General features: G+C 43.7%; 1 protein-coding gene across 1 annotated transcript in view; it reads right to left on the reverse strand.

Annotated features, from left to right (window-relative positions):
* Positions 1-13848, reverse strand: part of LAMC2 (laminin subunit gamma 2) — a 51219-nt gene that overhangs the window by 17932 nt on the left and 19439 nt on the right. The window contains exons 4-8 of the mRNA XM_058539904.1: positions 9303-9438; positions 6366-6464; positions 3898-4034; positions 2991-3113; positions 1899-2088 (exon numbers count right to left, since the gene is read on the reverse strand). Of these exons, the coding sequence (XP_058395887.1) occupies positions 1899-2088; positions 2991-3113; positions 3898-4034; positions 6366-6464; positions 9303-9438 (685 nt within the window). The remainder of the gene's footprint in view (positions 1-1898; positions 2089-2990; positions 3114-3897; positions 4035-6365; positions 6465-9302; positions 9439-13848) is intronic.

The following is a 13848-nucleotide window of genomic DNA, read 5'->3' on the forward strand; positions in this document are numbered from 1 at the left end:
AGCTACCATTCATTTTTGGTTTTGTTGTTTAAATGATTTGTTATCTGAGCACGTTTCCCTTACTCTTTTCAAAAGTCAGTTTCCATCTTCTACATTGTCCACATCTAATACTTCTTAATTTGGCATCATAGTGCCTCTCTGCATCATATCACAAGCCCCTGCACTATTCTTTTTAATTTTGTTTTGTTTTTTACTGGAATATCTCTTCCAGAAACAATCCTACCCATTTTGTTCCATTCACTGATTCATTAAACAGCAGTTTACTGTGCACTTGGTTTGGACCAGACGCTGTATGAGGCTGGAGGATACAAAGACAACAAGGGTGAAGTGATCAGCGTCCAGGCAGGGCAGTCAATGGGTAAACAAATAATTATGATATGGTGCAGTGAGTGCTATAACAAATACATGTACAGAACGCCACAGCAACTCACGAGGTGACCGTAACTTTACCTGGGATTCTGAGGAGGCTAATACAAAGGAAGAACCTTGTAAGCTTAATCTTAAAGAGTAAGTTCACCAAGCTGAGAAGGTGGGAATGGGTATTCCAGCTAGGATAGCTGTCTGTGTGTATCATCAGAATAAGTTGCGCTTGGTTATTTAAGTACATACACATTGTGTGTGTACTCTGGGTCTTCTATTCTCTATTCCCGTCACCTCTGCCCTGAGTAAGGCCCCCAGCAACCATCACTTGAACCACTGCAAATGTGTTCTAATGGTCCAGTTAAGGACCCTACCTGAACTATCCTCCACATGGTATTTGCACCCAGCCTTTACACATGATCATGACACTTCTCGACTTCCAGTCTCTCAGTGGTTTCCATCATCTTGCAGGTATGGACAAGATCTCAGCACCTTGACACGACACTCAAAGCCCACCACGCTGGGTCCTTTTCCAGCCTTTTCAAACTTATCTCCCCATCTCCTCTATATATGCTGTGTTCCAGCTTGCCAGTTCCTCCCATATTATGCCTTTCCACATCCCCCATATAGTCACATGTACAGGTTGTCCTGATGTTCTTCCTGGGAAAGCGCTGTGCTTCTTTCTGTTCTCAGCCCACACATTGCCTCCTCTGTGACGCTTTTCCTGACTCCTCCAGGCATAATTAGGCACTCTTTCCTCTCCTTGCAGGTCCCCATGAACATGCACCTCCACTGAAGAGATTATTGTACTGCATCGTATTTGCTTTTTGATGTGTTATATAACTTGCTAGACCATGAGCTCTTGGAGGACAAAGACTATGTTTCTTCATCTTGATTTCCCAGCCTCCAACGCTGTACTGAGCACTTAGCAGGCACAGCCCCCTCCCCTGACCTCTCTATACATGCCATTCAAAATCCCCATTCTACAGGATCATGCAACCTTCTTAGACACACAAAGCGACGTCTGTGACCTCACCCCCGTCTCTTTCTCTGACCTCACTTCTCACTGTGTTCCTCTCCCCCACTCCATGCTCCACTCATGCTTAACTACTAGGAATTTCCTAAATGCACAAAACTTCCTCAAGCATGCGATTTCCTCTGCCTGTTTAACCTTTTCCCCTGTCCTTCCTTAGAGAGCTGCTCTTCACTTGCCATATCTTCTTGGGAAGCTCTCCTTGATTATTCCAATGTGGATTACTTATGCCTCCTATGTGTGTTCAAAACACCTGTGACCACCTTGTCTATCTCGTCACTTCCAAACTATACTGTAAGCATCTGTTATTTTTCTCTCCCATTAGCCTGTCAGGGACTTCAGGGCGGGAATTGTGTCCTGTCTCAGCACATAACACCATGTCTGTAGGTAAAAGGTGCTCAGAAAGCTTGCTGAATGAATGATTGATGACTGAATGAATGAACAAAGAAACTAGACTTCAATCACAGTTTGCTCTATTTGACCCACTTGTAGTCTCTCTTTTTACCTGAATGTGTAAGTCTTGGTAAGCCCACAAGGCAGTGTCTTGCCAAGTGGCATCAAGGGAGCTGTGATCCGTAGACCAGCACCTTCCAGGATCACGTCGTGGGCAGATGGGTGTCTGCCTCCCCTGTCCACACGGTAGTCAAAAGACAGGCTTTGCCCATAGCTCACCTGTTGATTCCCAAGAAATTTGGCTGTGAAATAGAATTTGAAAAAATTGAGCTCAGTTGTGAAACTGGAGAGGCAAACAAGTGAGCAAGCTTGCATTAATGCTGGCCATTTCTGTTGGAGTTCTGTGTTACCCACCCACCACCCTGCTCCAAACTCCCCTTCCAGAAGAGAGCATGGCCATACTGCTATTGGCTACAAAGGAGGGTTAGTTACTGAAATGCTAAAACGGCCTCATTATAAGACAATTCCATCTATTAGATGATTCATAGAACAGCCCTCATGACAGACCAATATGTAAAGGTCCCGGGTATATCGGCAATAGTGCCATTTGTCACATAATGCTTTACAGTTTACAGAACACTTTCACAAACATCATCACATTTGATGGCAATAATTCTTAGAGGTGGGCATTATTATTCCCATTTAACAGCTGAGAGAATTAAAGTTTGGAAAGGTTAAGAGGACAACTTGCCCAGGAATCACGTATTAGCTAAGGATATGAACCAGGATTAGAATTCTAGCCAGAGTTTCTCCATCCAGCTTGTCTATACCACTGACTAATATATACTTTTTAGTTTACAAATGGTTAAAGCTTTGAGAAATGCCTTATTTTCCCTTTTCCCTCTACTTCTCAGTAGACCCACAGATTTGACCATAGTCCTTATTTCTTATCTTGGTGGGAAACCTAGAAACTTCCCATTTGATTGAAGTAGGAACCTCCCTCAGGGTCTGACCGCCTGGACACCTAGTTCTGCTCTGCTGTGCCATGACTTTGTCAAATAGGGCTGTAGCCCCAACTGTCTTCTGGAGATAACTACTGCCCTGAACACTAAGTGATATGGTTTCCACATTTTCTAACTCCATTTTTGTATCCTGACTTCCTAGTCTTATAAGTTGGCTTCTATTGGAAAAAGACCATACATACCAGGAGCTACAAAATAGATAGGATCTGATCGTCGTGCTGAGCTAAATATGTCCCGATGGCGTTGTGACCAATGGAGCTTTGCAGGAGACCCATTTCTTTGGACAGCCTTCCAGCCATCAACATCTGGAACACAAATAAAATCATTCTGCAGTCAGACAAACCACATCATCTATTGAATTAAAAAAGGCAAGACTTGCTTGCCAAAAAGTCTTAGCAGTAAGTAACAAGTGAGGTTTTCTTAATATTTCCACAGACCTCAAAATTCCCTATGTACCTCTCCACTTGGGTCTCAATCTCACCCACCCCCACCCTACAGCTGCTTTGACTTCTTGTCTTTGAGTCTGACTCTTTTAATAAAAGAGCATGTTTTCATCTGCCTGTAATTTGTATTTTTATTTTATTTACATAAACAGGGTCTGGCCTTAGTGAGGTAAGGGGATCCAGTATTTTCAAAGAGAAACTCAGAGTTGAAGTCATGTCAGTCTCCCATGTTTTTACAGTGCTTTGTAGCTTGGTAACTAATTTTACATAAATTAACTCAATTAATGTATTGAAAGCAGTATTATTAGTGAATGTGAACTCCAGGAAGACTCTCACAAACTCCCCAATCCAGATGAATGATTCTTTTGTGGTTTTGAAATAGAGGGGGATGAGAAATGCAGGGAAATGAAAATCTGGTCTCTTTTTAGTTATTCTTTTAAGTTATTCCAAAACTGGTATGAGTAAACCATTGAGCTATAACTTTTTTGAGACACTAGGGTCTGCCTTAATGCCCTGACAGAAGAATCCATTAAAAGCTAGAAGAGAGTTGCTAAAGATGGCTCAAGGATCCCATCCTGTGGTTGTCTGCGAGCACAAAGCCCTATACAACGTTAAAAACAAAATCCTAGAAAACAGAATACTGCACCTTGATGGAAGGCAGAGGTGATTTTATGGACACTGTAGTCCCCAGAGCTGCGGCAGCTGGCAGAATGCCCATAACAAAAACACTGAGTACAGCCCTCAGGGTTTCCCCCATCCAGGTGATAGTAACCTGGTCGACACCTGCAGCGACATTTTAGAAATCAAGACAATATTGTGGGTTATTTCTTATTCCATATAGAGAATATGATGACTGATCTTTTCTACTTTCTCTCCCACCCAGCACTATTTAATTCCCAGAGGTGGGAAATACTAAGTTGCACATACCACCCCCTCTCCCAGACCACGGCATGGATAATCACAGCCCCACTGAAAGAGCATGAGGAACATTCACTTTTCCTCCCTCTAGTAGAGCAGAATCATGTTAGATTTGATTGTCTCGAAACTTAATGATTTTCCCATCCTTGCTGAGGACAGAGTGGAGGTCACATGGGCAGGAGAGGGAGGGGTGGGGCAGGGATATGCAGAGCTGGCCCTGTCTTGGAGCAAGTGTTTAATGGAGGCTAAAGAGTGGGAGGTGTAGGCCAGGAAAGGAAAGGCAAATGCTCCAGCCCCAGCAACCCCTGAGCTGCACTGACCCCCCCACAAGACCTCTAGGTGTTGCCCACCATCATACCTGGGCTCTGGCCCATGGGGGTGAGGATATGACAAAGAAGGATGGCTAGAGGCTCACTCTCTACAAAAGCAAAGCGCAGGCTGGTGTTCCACCACTGCTCCAAGCTCAAGCTCTCCAGAAGCTTCTCTGAGGACCACAGCTGCCAGACAAGTCCCAGATGTTGGGGTCACAGAGAAGAGGAAGGTGCGGAGGACTTGTTTTTAGTCTGTTCAAGTTAACTACATCCTTCTACATCAAGTAATGATAGTTTCAATGATCATTTATTTAGCACTTACAACATGCCAGGCGCTTATGTATGCTTTCTCATTTAATCCTTACTATAGCCCTATAAGACAGGAATTGTCATTTTCAGTTTCTTAGGTGAAGAGACCAAGGCCAGAGAGGTTAAGAAACTTGTTTAAGGTCATACAGCTGGTAAGTGGCTGAGGCAGGATTCAGACTCAGGTACACCCGCCTCTAAATCATGTGGCCTAACCCACTGGACCAGATGTCAGGAGTATGTTCATTGTGCAAAATCACAGAACAGCAGGTTAGCTGTGAACAGTGGATGCCTCAGAGAACAGCTATAAATAAATAAACATTGTTTTCTCTGCAGAGCAACGGTTAAAAAAAATCATTATAGTTTCTCTGGAGGAAACCTGTAGACTAAAAGAGATTAAAAAAGAAGGACGGGAGAGCAGAAGGGAGGGAAGGAGGGAGGGAGGCCCAGAAAGGGCAGAGAAGGAATGATAAAGGAAGAGGGGTGGGAGGGAATCAGGCAAAACTAAACAATAATGTTTAGGCATGCACTTGGGTAATAAATCAGGAAGAAAAGCAAGGAAGTGATTACCACAGAAGTCAGGACAGTGGTCACTTCTAGGAAGGAGGGAGAGTGCTGTTATTGGGATGGAACATTTTTAGCAAAGGTCTGTTTCATATAATTGGAGGTGGTGGCATGTGTTTGATGTGGCTTTCTATTTTTGTGTTCTATTTTGAAATTAAAAATGTTTTCAAAAAGTGACTCCTCTTTTAACCCTTAAGCTGTGTCCCTATCCCCACCTCAGCCAAAAAGAACCCCCTGAAAACACAAGCTGGGAATGTGTCTGGCATTTCCTCTGCCCAGGTATAAGGATGCCGAAGAACTGCTTTCTTACTTTTAAGGAAATGCAGGGGAAGACTACCTTTTGGGGCCAACCTCACAGCCCTCTGCTCACAGCCCTCTGCTCACAACCCTCTCAGGGGAGGGAAGAGTCTTTTAAGTCTGAGCAGTTTGTACTTAAGGAATGTCCTGCAGCAGCAACGGAGGGTGGATCACTCTTTACCGCGCCACCTGCCCCAACATGGCGTGGGGCCCAAAGCCTCTGACACCTTCCCCCAGTTCGTGTGTGTGCTTGTAGCCACCACCCCATCCCTGGGCGGTTCCTTGTCTGCATACGATGGTTATATATGGCTATACCATGTTGCGATATTCCCTCGTACGAGGATTTTCCCTGCATGTTTAATTAGGCCAGGCCTTTTCTGGGGCTGAGCTAAGACTCGGGATCTCATTACTGCATACCACCTTGTATCCAAGCACCTGGGATTCGGAGCCAGCTGGCGAGGGGACTCACTGGGGCCCTCTGCCTCTGCCACGGTGTAAACAAAGAGAAAGGGCCCATGGCAGAAGCATGGAGTCCAGTGAGATTTGAGGGCTCAGCTGTATTTAAAAAAAAAAAGCCTAGTTTTTGAGGACAGAGGACAGGAAGGTCATCAACACTTGTTACGGACTCCTTTTCCGTGTTGCACACAGAGGAGGAATTCTCAGGCTAGTTGCCAAGGGACTCTCCTGCTGTGTCTGTAGGGCCACAGTTCCCACTGACCTATCACAGCGCTCTCCGGTGACAGCAGGCTTGCAGACACAGCGGCCCGAGTCACAGGGCCCCGAGATGCCAGCTGGGTCACAGTCACACTTGGAGTCTCTGGGAAAGAAGAGAAAGAAAATCAGGAATGTGTTTCCAAATGCTTTGCAACTATACACAAAGATCAAGTGCTCATAAGCAAATGTCAGCAACTTGAACAAATCTCTCATCTTCAATGAGGCCTCTCTTAGCCATCCTTGTCCATGCTCATCTCTCCCAGACCCTGTCAGGGCTCATTTGTCTATGCTAGTGCTACTCAGAGTGTGGTCTGTGGGCGGCAGCCAGCCCATCAACTGTTTGCTGCCCACCCCTAAGGAGAGGGGGGTTTCATGCCAGAATGTAAACTCAAGTCATCACTAAACTATTTAGTTTAGTTTGGTTGGCTGGTTCAGTTGACATTTTTTTAAAAATTTATCATTTGTTTCTCTATTGTTTAATTCAATAATGTCTGCTTTCATCATGATTGATTTCACCTACTTGCTGTTTTAGTTCATTCAGTTCTTTCTTTTGGTAACACTTCTATTGAGATATAATTCACATACCATGCAATTCACCCACTTAAAGTGTATAACTCGATGGTTTTTAGTAGATTCTCAGAGTTATATAACCATCACCACAATCAATTTTAGAACATTTTCATCACTCCAAAAAGAAACCCTGTGCCCTTTGGCAATCATCCCCCCCATTTCCTCCCCTCAGCCTGAAGCAATCACTAATCTACTTTTTGTCTCTACAGATTTGTCTATTCTGAACATTTCCTATAAATGGAATCACACAGTACGGGGCCTTTTGTGTTTCGCTTCTTTTGGTTAGTATGTTTTCAAGGTTCCTCCATGTCATACCATGAATAAAATCCCATCATACGGATATACTACATTTTGTTTATCCCTTTATCAGCTGATGGACATTTGGGCTGTTTCCACTTTTTAGCTATTGTGAACAATGCTGCTATGAACATTTGTGTGCAAGTTTCTGTGCAGATATATGTTTTCATAGCTCTTGAGTGTATACGTAGGAGTGGAATTGCTGAGTCTGGCTGATTTTTTTTTGGTTATAAGACTTTCTCAGTGAAGGAAATCAGTGCTTTCATTATTTATCTTTGGCATCATTTCCTTGTCTTGTGCAGACCAGTGCTTTGACTAGTGACTCGTGCACTGGTCTCTGTCACTCAGTGGGGCACACAATGACATGCATCTATCTCATGGATCTAAAACCAAGTTTGTTGCCTTTTCCCTACTGATCTGCTCTTCCTCTGACTTGCCCTATAACTCCATTCAAATCCTGTCCAAACCTGGATTTGACTCCTTTCTCTCTCTTACATTCCTCATCTAATCAGATGCCAAGTCCAGTCAGGCTTCCTGAAGTTCCTTTCCCAATCTTCATCTTTCAATTCCCACAGTTGGCTCCCTATCTTAGCCCCTCCATACTACTAATATAGACCCTTTGACAAACATGTATTCAGCACCTACTTGTTGCTAAGCACTGGGAATACTAAGAAATAGGAAATAGCCCCTGTTCTCTAGGAGTCTCGAGGCAGGGCAGATATGTGAACAACAATGTCAGTAAAGCATAATGTCAGCTGTGGCTGAGCCAAGACACCCTCTATGTGCCTCTTCCTACTCTAGGCATGGGGATATAGCAGTGAACAAGACCAAGCTGTGATGGGGCTTATGGTCTAGTGGGAGAGACAGACAAATAAATGAATATATATAAAGCAAGAGATTGAAGTAAAACAACAGACTCAGAACATGGAGGGGTGGGGACTGGTCAGGGAAGGCCTCTTCAAGGAACTGGATGAGGTGGGAATGGAGCCCCATGAAGCTCTGTGTGGCTCTGCAGGAAGGAAGAGCGCTCTAGGCCAAGGCCACAGTCACATACACTTGGCTCCTTTGCAGAAAGGAAGGAAGGAAGGCTGCTGTGGCTGGAGTGCAGGGGGAGAGTGGTGAGATATCGAGGGAGAGCCTACTGCTGAGGGTGGAGAGGGCAGGAGGATCTTGCAGGGCCCTGCCAGCCTTGAAAAGAAGTTTGGATCTCATTCTGAGTGGGAAAGGGAGCTAATGGAGAGTTGTGAGCAGAGAAGTGAAATAATCTACTTCATGTTTTAAAAGGGTTACAAAAGGGAGATTGGGCCCAGGGGAGGGTCTCTAAAAACTATCTAAAAGGGTCAGGGGTCAGTCTGGAAGAGAACAATCTACGCAAAGGCCCAAAGGGTAAGAGGACTTGGGACAATGATAACTGGAACAGTGCAAGCATCGGTGGAGGGCGGTTCTCATGTGGGCAAGGGGCTGGGAAAGTGGGCAATGGGGAAGTGATTCCTCTGTGGGTCACCTTCTAGCTCATGGCTTCACTGCTACACTTCCCCTCCCAACACCCTGCCAGCTCTGCATCTCTGCAGATTGGTTATGTGATTTATAATGTATGCTCCATCTTTTTCTAGAAAAGAATTTGAGGAGGGATAGAGGGTGCTTCAAACTAAAGTGGATTAAAATTATGCAAAAAAGTTCTACTCCAAATTCATTTGGGTTGAAACAGGTCCCGGGTTAGAATCTGAAGGACTCTTTACTTCCATCCTAGTTCATCTAAAGGGGGAGCAATTGTTAGGGTGAAGAACAGGGGTACCAGAGCCAAAACTCTGGGCCTGAACGTTAGGACCACCTTCCCCAGTAACATCAGGCAATTTATTTAACCTCTTGTGGTTTGTTTCTTATCTTTAACATGAGTATCATGCTAATCCCAACTTCTTATGGTTATTGTGAGGATTAAATGAGATAACCCACATGAAGTCCTCAGAACAGTGTTTGGCACACAGTAGGTGCTCAGTAAATGTACGTGGTCGCTAATGTTCATATATGTGTCATTATCATGGCAGAAGCAGCAGTGGCAAGTGCAGGTGCTTACAGGAGCCTTTGGTCTTGGGTGCACCCGGCATCAGTGAGTGTGTGGAAGCCGGGCAGACATCGGTCACACCTGTCTCCTGTCACACCTGGCTTACAGCTGCACCGTCCAGAGTTGTCACAGCGAGCGCTGAGAGAACCTGTAACCGACAAGGTAGGAAAAAGGAAATATTTAATTTATACGGCATTAGGAAGCAACTGTCACCCCATGGAGCTCAAGAAATACTAATAACCACCACCTGCTGCCTCTAGCAATTTTTTCACATTGTCTGAGGATTCATCTGCCCACTAGGCAAAGTTTTGACAGCCAAGGATGGCTTCTTCAAGTAAAGAAATGGAAATTACTCCTGAAAATATTTTTATTTATGTATCTACTCTGATTTCAACATTAAGTGAAGGAATGTGTGTAAGCCACTGCTTTTTAAAAGAAGTTCATCAAATCCTTGAGATCTCAAGAAGAAAGAAAATTTGTAATGAGCACATCAGCCTCCTCAAAGAGCGTTAGTATGAGAAAGTGAGCAACGTTCCCCCTTATTTCTGGCAGACAAAAGTCATCTTTTAAGGGTCAGTGCTTGAATGGTGCGTTGTTTTGAGAGCACAAAAAGGCCTCTTAAACAAAAATATCTTGACCAACCTGGAGTGGCAGAAATTCTCATCCCTGGAGCATCACCCCTTGTGAAGAACGAAGGACCTGTGCATCTTACCCGGTTTAGTGCACTGGAGTACTTGTCCTATGATAAACTTTTTATAGACATGCTCTTACTTGTAAACGGGTCCTCTCAGATTGAGTGTTGATGAAAGACAAGAGGTGCTCAGGATCACAAAACGCACCACTCTGGAATCCAGCCCCTTCTTACCACCTCCCCTTCCACCTCCCCAGTTCAAGCCTCCATCTTCTCTCACCTGCCCCTCACTCTCCTTCCTGCCTCTATCCTTGCCTCCCTAGGCTCCATTCTCTACATAGAAGCCCAGTGCTCTTTTAAAATGTAATTCAGATCATATTATTCATCTGTTTAAGTCCTCTGGTGGCTGCCCACTATAAGCAGAATAAAATTCAAACTCTGGATCATGGCTGGCAAGACTCGACCTCTCTTACCTCATCTCCTACCCTCCTTCACTAAGTTCCAGCTCCAGGCTCTCCAACCTGTTCCTAGAATGCGCTAACTGCTTCCCTCCTCAGGGTGTCTCCTCTTCCTGCTCTTAGCCTGGAATGCTCTATCCCTAGAACTTCACCTAGTTGGCCCCTTCTCAGCACTCGGGTCTTGATTAAATATTACGTCTCTAGAGAAATCTCCTCTGACTCCCATATCTAAAATATCCATCCCACCCCACTCCAGTCCTTTGCCCTGCTGACTTACGACAACCTCAGCTCATGTTCCCCACTGTACCCTCAGTGCCCGACACAAAGAAGAGGCCCCCAAATCTGTTGGCTTAACACATGTACATATGCCAAGAAAAAAGACAGGGCTGTTGTGAAAGGAATTAGGAGGGAGCCAAAAGACGAGGTGAAAGGTGGCTAGAGGTATACCTCACCTACTTTATAATTTCCCTGCAGCTAGCAGAATTATAAAATAATCCATATATCTCAAATAACTGCAACAATTCGGCTATCCATAACCTATAAAGCCAGCAAAACGTTAACCAGTTGCTTCTTTTTTTCTAATCTGTTGTCCTTCTGTGAACTTTTAATTCACTAATAGATACAATTCAAATCAGTAAAAGTATTCACTCTGTGCTTATGTAAAGGCTTTTATGCCACATATGGAAGGTGAAATAAATTAGTCATGTTCACAGTTAGAGTCTGTGAAAGTCTCCCTGTCAATTTTGCAAGGCTTGAAAGGGCCCTCAGTGAAAATAGTATAAACTACATTTTTTTGAGCGCCTACTACATATGAGACACTGAGTTAGGCCCTATATATATATACCTTAGTTCCTGCTATCTACTAGTGAATTAAGAGCTGATAGAAAGATAATAGATCCATTTGTGGGTGATAGGGAGCTCTCAGAGGTTCAGGCGGGCAGTGACAAGATCAGACCTGCAGTTTAGAAAGACAGCTCCAGAGCAATCCGCAGGATGGCTTGGGAGGGAAGACCAACAGGCTCTCGTGAAAGGAACCCTCCCCTGACATGAGGGGCTGGATTAGAGGAGTCTGGGTGAGTATTCTACAAAACTGGGTGGTACTCTCCAAAACTCTTCTGAGGGGTATTAACAGTCATCTCAGGAAAACAGGCATTCTGTTGTTCATAGAGTTTGGGAAATAGTACATACTAAATCTTTCAGAGATTTATAACATAATAGTACATTCACTAGGCATGAAGCCTGTTAACCTTTTAATGCCAGTGTTTCCAAACATTATTTGACATTCTTACAGGCAATGCCTATTATTATCTTGAGGAATACAGTGTTCCATAGGACATTATGTAGAGAATACAGCTCTAGAAGCTGGGGGAACATGAAGAGAGCCCCGGCTTTGAAGTCCAACAGATCTCACTTCAGATACCAGTTCTGCCACTTATTAGCTGTGTGTCTTTGGGCAAAACGCTTCCTCAGCACTGGGGTTAACAACCTATGCCTTATAGAGCTATTGTAAGACTTTGAGCTAAAATATATCAAGTGTCTAATTTACTGTCTCACACATAGTAGGTGCTACATTAAGAAATGTAATTTGTACTGTTATCTCTAGGTCTCCTTCAAGCCTTGCAAAGTTGACATGGAGATGTACACAGGTTCTTACTGTGAACATGACTAATTTATTTCATGTTCCAAAACTTCTAAAATAATAGCACTAGGTTTTCAAAGTATCTCATTAAAATAAAAACACCTGTTCCAATTCCTACATCACGAGCTGCTCTTGGGATTGTGAACAACTGGATTTAAAGAACAGAGGAAGAACAGCCTCTTGTCCCAATAAGCACTTTCAAGGCTGATGCAGATGTAGTCTACATGCACTTGAGGACGCAGGAAGGTATTGTAAAATGAATAAAATTTAAACCAAGAGCGTATACTTCCTTTTGAGAACACTTAAAAAATATATATGCACTTGCATTTTAAAAGAACATTATTATTTAACAATTATATTAAATTAATCGGAACACCTGGATTACAACTTTAGCCCTTGCAATCCCTTGCTGGGAGAGTTTAGGCCATTTGTTAAGTCTTCTAGGTCTTACTTTCCCCACTGTTAAAAAATATTTGAAAAACTCACTGTCAATTTCAGGATGTTAATAATAAATAAAATGTTAATAAATAGTTTTAGACCAAATATATGGCCTCTACCAGGTTTCTTTCTAAGCTGGAATGTAGTTTTTTAAAAAACCAGTGTTCCAGGAGATTGAGATCCTGACCTCTGTCCTAATAAGAAAAACAACTGCATCAACTACAATTTGAGTTGTCTACCATGTGCTTAACAAACATCATATTATCCTCATGATCCTGTGATATAAACAGCGGGATCACTCTTTCACAGATAAGGACACTAGGGCAGCAAATGGTTAAGGAGCATGCCCAGAGTGACACAGCGGTAGCGACAGTGCCAAGATTTGAACCCAGGCTGTCTGGCTCCAAACCCACCACCATACTCTACATTATGATCTTTGATGTCAGCACCCCTGGGGTTGGAACCCTTGCTCTGCCATATAGCTCTACAACCCTCGACAAGCTCCTTCACCTCCCTCTCTCAGCCTCTGCTACCTCATTTGTAAAATGGAAATAAGAATAGCACTCTCTTCCTAAGGTTATTTATGAAGATTAAATTAATTACTAGATGAAAGTATCCAGAAAAGTGCCTGGCACAGAGTAAGCATACAATGCATGTTAGCTATCACACAAGATAAAAATCATCGCTAGGCTCCGCCACTTGCTACCAGGCTGTTCACGCTGAATCCAGGATATCTATTCCCCCCAAAAAGAAAGAGCCAGGCTCATTGCTGCTAGGCGAGCAACGGGCTACACAGTGAAAAAGAAGAGACGACGTGGTAAGTCCTTCATTACCATCTCTCTTTGCTGGGCAGCAGGCTCCTTGTCTACTCTGAGACTAATAACCTTGTCTTCAGGCCAGGCTTTCCAGCTGAGCCAATTAAATTTCTAATTACATTCTCACTGATCATTTTCCTAGGAAGACCAAATTCCAGTGACTTACGGTGAAGCTGCATAGCCTAAGGGGATATGAGCTCTTCAGAGAGGTTAAATGCCCATTAAAGTGGAATAATTTTTCTTTTAATTTTTCTTTATGAAGTTCTTTGATTCATAGGGAGAACTGTTAAATCCAAAAGATTCTGGATGCTGATTCTACACCACAAAGCAGGGCAAGTCTGACTCAAACCACATCGTAATAGTAACTCTGGTGAATTTGGAAGTGATTCCTAGGATATGGGGTCTGTGTCACCACAGGGTCAGCCCAGTTTTCTATAAGGCTCCCACACACACTCTACCAGCAACTCATGACTGGACCAAAATCTGCCCGTTTTTAGATTCTTTCAGCTGCTGCTCTGAATTGGTTCCGTAGAACTACACTGAGTCACTGCCATGCACTAAGGCTATGCCCTTTAGG

The sequence above is a fragment of the Diceros bicornis genome, chromosome 4 (genome assembly GCF_020826845.1).
Source record: "Diceros bicornis minor isolate mBicDic1 chromosome 4, mDicBic1.mat.cur, whole genome shotgun sequence".
Classification (NCBI taxonomy): domain Eukaryota; kingdom Metazoa; phylum Chordata; class Mammalia; order Perissodactyla; family Rhinocerotidae; genus Diceros; species Diceros bicornis.